We start from the raw sequence: 5,932 nt of genomic DNA, 5'->3' as shown, positions 1-5,932 counted from the left end.
AGGGCCGCTCTGCTCCTTCCCCCCCCCCCCAAATAGCTAGCAATCTAAAACAGTCCAGTGGAGCCTGAGCAGTGGGTGTTGCCTTCTAACGCACTTCTGGTGATGTCAGGGGGTGTGGCATATGCAAATAAGTTATGCTAGGGGGTTATGCGAATGAGCTCCTGCACCTCTTTTTCTACGAAATGACCCCTGCCGCCGAGGAAGCCTTGGGCTGTATCAGCGTGATGGTCTGGGATTCCCCTAGAACTCTGGTCAATCTGTTGAAGAAGAACAGGAAGAACAGGATAAAAATGAATGAAGATAGGGAATGAAATGGATTCTCCCACCGATTTCTGGCTACTTGGCAGCTAGAAAGAGTCCTGACCCGGATAGCTCAGGCTAGGGCAAGTCTTGTCAGATCTTGGAAGCTAAGCAGACCCTGGTTAGTATTCGGACGGGCGACCACCAAGGAAGTCAAGGGCGGTTACACAGAGGCAGGCCAGGGCAAACGCCCTCTGCCCGTCTCTTGCCTCGAAAGCCCTACGGAATCGGCCGTGACTTGACCGCTTACTTCAATCTTAATACGGGCTCTTTTTGTAGCAGGAACTCCTTTGCATATTAGGCCACACACCCCTAATGTAGCCAATCCTCCAAGAGCTTACAGAGCTCTTCTTACAGGGGCTACTGTAAGCTCTTGGATGATTGGCTACATTAGGGGTGTGTCGCTTAATATGCAAATGAGTACCTGCTACAAAAAGAGCCCTTGAAAACAACTTCAAAATAACAGTTTAAAGCAGAGAATCACGGAACAGGTGAGATCGGGTGTCAATTTCGACGTCACTCAGATGAATGGAGATACAACAGTGGGTACCCCGATGCCTATTTGGATCCGGGCCACTGCTTTTGTTTTGTGGTCAAGTTGCGGCCGACTTACGGTGACCCCGTAAGGTTTCCAAGGCATGAGACAGGCAGAGGTGGTTGACCCTTGCCTGCCTCTGCGTAGCAACCCTGGACTTCCCGGGTGGTCTCCCATCCAAGTACCGACCATGACCAGACCTCCTTGTTGTTGTTCAGTCGCACAGTCGAGTCCGACTCTTTGCGACCCCATGGACCACATCACGCGAGCCCCTCCTCTCATCGGCGGTAGATCTTACGTTCCAGGTTCCTCTGCAGTACTGTTCTTTGCAGCATCGGACTTCCCTTTCACCATCAGACACATCCACAGCTGAGCCTCCTTTCGGCTTTGGCCCAGCCGCTTCACTCTTTCTGGGGTTACTTGGACTTGCCCCCTGCTCTTCCCCAGTAGCATATCGGACACCTTCCGACCTGAGGGGCTCATCTTCCGGGGTCATATCTTTTAGCCTATTGTTACCGTCCATGGGGTTTGGTGTAGTGGTTAAGTGCGCGGACTCTAATCTGGGAGAACCGGGTTTGATTCCCCACTCCTCCACTTGCACCTGCCTGGATGACCTTGGGCAAGCCGTAGTTCTGATAAGAGCTGTCCTTGAAAAAGAGCAGTTTCTGTCAAGAGCTCTCTCAGCCCCGCCTACCTCACAGGGTGTCTGTTGTGGGGAGGGGAAGGGAAGGGAGTTTGTAAGATACCTTTGGGTAGTTAAGGGCGGGGTATAAATCCAATCTCTTCTTCTTCTTCTTTTCTTGGCAAAGATAACTGGAGTGGGTTGCCCTTTCCTCCAGTGGATCACGCTTGGTCTGAGTTCTCTGCTGTGGCCTGTCTGTCCTGGGTAGCCCTCCACGGCATAGCCCACAGTGTCATCGAACCACATCAAGGCAGTGATCCATGATGGAGCAAACCTGCTTCTTTTCTTTCAAAAGGAAAAATCAGAAAATGCACAGGAGCAAGGTGCTACAAAATGCTTGTGCATTTCGTGTGTGTGTGTACATGCCTTGTTGCTTAGGGTCACGCTCCATGACACTGAGTGTAGGAGCGCATCCTCAGGAGTGTTACTCTGTTCTGGAGAGGAAGGCTCTCGATGCAGTTGTGGGGTGTCCAGCGACTCAAGTACCACCCTAAGCTGATTTAACACCCTTCGCAGAACCACTGACTTCAATAGACTTAGAGGAGGGTGTCACTCCAATGAAGGCAGCACTGTCAGTGATCCAAGTAAGTCTGCAGTCCAGCTTCTGGGAGGGAAGGGAACCATGTCAGTCGGAATGGGATTTAACGTTATGCCAAAGGGACTGGGAATGAAAAAGGTATCAGAAGAAGGGAGCCGTGACTTCAGGTGCTCCTGGACTCTTGCTCTTTTCTCCTGCTACAGACGACTAACAGGGAGACCCGTCTCGACCTCTCTCCATAGAAGGCACCCCATTTAGCCACACAGAATGGAAATCCCTCAACCTTGTGAAGAAACTTGCACAGATACAAGCAGCCATCATGTTTCTCATCTTTCTCACCAAATACAGAAGACTTAACATCAGGGGTCATTTCCTGCAGGAGCGCACAGGAGCGGAGCTCCAGCAGTAAAGAGCCCAGGGGCGGGCACATGCAGGAAGCCCCGCCCCCTGCTCCCAGCAGCCCCGGGCCACCAGGAGCAAGAAGCAGCCAGGTAAATTGCAGTGGATGTTGCCTTCTGACACACTCCCGGTGATGTCAGGGGGTGTGGCATATGCAAATAAGTCATGCTAATGAGCTCCTGCACCTCTTTTTCTACGAAATGACCCCTGCCGCCAAGGAAGCCTTGGGTTGTATCAGTGTGATGGTCTGGGATTCCCCTAGAACTCTGGTCGATCTGTTGAAGAAGAACAGGAAGAACAGGATAAGAATGAATGAAGATAGGGAATGAAATGGATTTTCCCACCGATTTCTGGCTACTTGGCAGGTAAAAAGAGTCCTGACCTGAGTAGCTCAGGCTAGGGCAAGTCTTGTCAGATCTTGGAAGCTAAGCAGACCCTGGTTAGTATTCGGATGGGAGACCGCCAAGGAAGTCAAGGGCGGCTACACAGAGGCAGGCAAGGGCAAACCACCTCTGTTTCTCTCAGTCCTGAGACCTGGATGGCCCAGGGTAGACCGATCTCACCAGATCTCGGGAGCGAAGCAGGGTCGGCCCTGGTTGCTACTTGGATGGGAGGCCACGGAGGAAACCCTGATACTACTCAGAGGCAGGCAATGGCAAACCCCCTCTGCCCGTCTCTGGCCTCGAAAGCCCTACGGAATCGGCCGTGACTTGACCGCTTAAAAAGGTAAAGGTTCCCTTGCTTGAAAGCCAGTCGAGTCCGACTCCGGGGTGTGTGTGTGCTCATCTCTGTTTCAAAGCCGAAGAGCCAGCGCTGTCCAAAGAGACTAACAGGGAGACCCGTCTCGACCTCTCTCCATAGAAGGCACCCCATTTAGCCACACAGAATGGAAATCCCTCAACCTTGTGAAGAAACTTGCACAGATACAAGCAGCCATCATGTTTCTCATCTTTCTCACCAAATAGAGACGGGAGCTCACTCCGTCATGCGGAACTCGGGTCTCGAACCGCTGAACTACTGACCTTCCATAGCCTGCAGTTCAGCGTCTTAACCACTTGAGTCACCGCAGCTCCTCTTCACCGCTTACATCCATCTTAATATGATACGATTAAAAACAACTTCAAAATAACAGTTTAAAGCAGAAAAGAATCACGGAACAGATGAGATCGGGTGTCAATTTCGATGTCCCTCAGATGAATTGATATACAACAGTGGGTACCCCGGTGCCTATTTGGATCCGGGCCACTGCTTTTGTTTTGTGGTCAAGTTGTGGCCGACTGACGGTGACCCCGTAGGGTTTCCAAGGCATGAGACAGGCAGAGGGGGTTGGCCCTTGCCTGCCTCTGCGTAGCAACCCTGAACTTCCCGGGTGGTCTCCCATCCAAGTACCGACCATAACCAGACCTGCTTGTTGTTGTTCAGTTGCACAGTCAAGTCTGACTCTTTGCGACCCCATGGACCACATCACACCAGCCCCTCCTGTCATTGGCAGTAGATCTTACATTCCAGGTTCCTCTGCAGTACTGTTCTTTGCAGCATCGGACTTCCCTTTCACCATCAGACACATCCACAGCTGAGCATCCTTTCGGCTTTGGCCCGGCCACTTCGTTCTTTCTGAGGTTACTTGGACTTACCTCCTGCTCTTCCCCAGTAGCATATTGGACACCTTCCATCCTGAGATCAGGAGGTCCACCAGTGGGGCCAAGACATTAGAAGCCCTCCCACTGTTGACCCCCCCAAGCACCAAGAAGACAGAGCGTCACTTGCCCCAGAGCCCCTATCTATACCTTGTGACTAAGAGCCACTGATGGACCTCTGCTCCATATGCTTGTCTAATTCCCTTTTGAAGCCGTCCATGCTTGTAGCCGCCACCACTTCCTGTGGCAGTGAATTCCAAGTGTTACTTACTGGAAAGCCTCATTCATCATTTGATAATTGAAGTGTTCCGGAGCCAATCCTATTACGACAGCATTGGGGTCGCTTGTATCAAGCCCTAAAAGAAAAGAGAAAAAAAATGTCATTAAGTCAGTCAACCTTAGGGCTACTTGCTTTTCTTTTCTTTAAGAATCCAACGACCCCGCAGTCTTGGACAGAGCCCTCCATTTCCACCCCTGCAATAGAAACCGCTGCTCCTAGAAATTTAGCCACAGCCAAAGTAACACCGGGGGTCATTACCGGCTAGCAGGGAAGACACAGAAACAGGGGAAACGTTGGAAACTATCATCAGCTGTATCCACAGATCTCTCAGGACACAATCAAAGAAAATATGGGGCAAAGTTTCAATTACCCGGGGGAACTATTTACCAATGAAACTCAACTCAGAATCCAGAGGAGTTAGCTGTGTTAGTCGGTTGCTGCAAAATAGTAAAAAGCCCAGTAGCACCTTTAAGACTAACAAAAGCAAATCTGCTTCTTTTCTTTCAAAAAGAAAAATCAGAAACTGCACAAGAGCAAGGTGCTACAAAATGCTTGTGCATGCCTGCTCCACTTTTTTCTCCGTCTCGTTCAGCTGAAGCTGCTGTGCCGCAAAGTTTTTATTCATCACAGTCAATTGCTGGTTAATACCATCGAGTTGTTCCATCACCGGCTTGAGCATATCCGCCAGGAGTTTGAGGATGTCTGCTCCCTCTAAGAGAGCTGTGTTTCTCGAAAGCTTATGCTACAATAAAGATTGTTAGTCTTAAAGGTGCTACTGGGCTTTTTACTATTCAGCTCAGAATGAAAACTCTCTCTCTCTCTGGCTGTCAAGTTGCAGCCAATTTATGGCAACCCCTCCTGGGGCTTTCAAGGCAAAGGATGAACAGAGGTGGTCGGCCATTGCCCGCCTCCATATAGCGACTCTGGACTTCTTTGATGGTCCCCCGTCCCAGTTCGAACCGGGGCCAAATGTCTTCGTTTCTGAGATCTGACAAGATCAGGCTAGCCAGGGCGATCAAGGGCAGGGCAAACCTTTCCAGAAGTTGACTATTTGAAACCAGATCTGGGAGACATATTTTGCTGAAGCTCATGCTGCCGGGCGGAGAAGTGGTAGTGGACAATACCCACAAACCAATCTGTACAGAGGCGAAGAAGAAGAAAAGAAGAATAGGAGGAGGAGGAGGAGGAGGAGGAAGAGGAGGGGGAGATTGGATTTATACCCCCGCCCTTCACTACCCAAAGGAGTCTCAGAGCGGCATTCAATCTCCTTTCCCTTCCCCTCCCCACGACAGACACCCTCTGAGGTAAAAGAAGAAGAAGAAGATATTGGATTTATACCCCGCCCTTCACTACCCAAAGGAGTCTCAGAGCGGCTTACAATTACCTTTCCCTTCCCCTCCCCACAACAGACACCCTGTGAGGTAGAAGAAGAATAAGAAGAGATTGGATTTATACCCCGCCCTTCACTACCCAAAGGAGTCTCAGAGCGGCTTACAATCTCCTTTCCCTTCCCCTCCCCACAACAGACACCCTGTGAGGTAGAAGAAGAAGAAGAAGAGAT

The 5,932-nt window shown here is 50.5% G+C and overlaps 1 protein-coding gene across 2 annotated transcripts in view; it reads right to left on the bottom strand.

The window, feature by feature from the left end:
- Positions 1–5,932, bottom strand: part of HDHD2 (haloacid dehalogenase like hydrolase domain containing 2) — a 33,650-nt gene that overhangs the window by 8,292 nt on the left and 19,426 nt on the right. For both annotated transcript variants that reach the window (XM_015425823.1, XM_015425822.1), the window contains exon 4: positions 4,363–4,447. In XM_015425823.1, coding sequence (XP_015281309.1) covers positions 4,363–4,447 — 85 coding nt within the window. The remainder of the gene's footprint in view (positions 1–4,362; positions 4,448–5,932) is intronic.

The sequence above is a fragment of the Gekko japonicus genome, unplaced genomic scaffold (assembly GCF_001447785.1).
Source record: "Gekko japonicus isolate JY-2015 unplaced genomic scaffold, Gekko_japonicus_V1.1 scaffold2138, whole genome shotgun sequence".
NCBI lineage: Eukaryota > Metazoa > Chordata > Lepidosauria > Squamata > Gekkonidae > Gekko > Gekko japonicus.
Note: the sequence above shows the minus strand (reverse complement) of the source record. Positions and strands in the feature narration are given on the sequence as shown.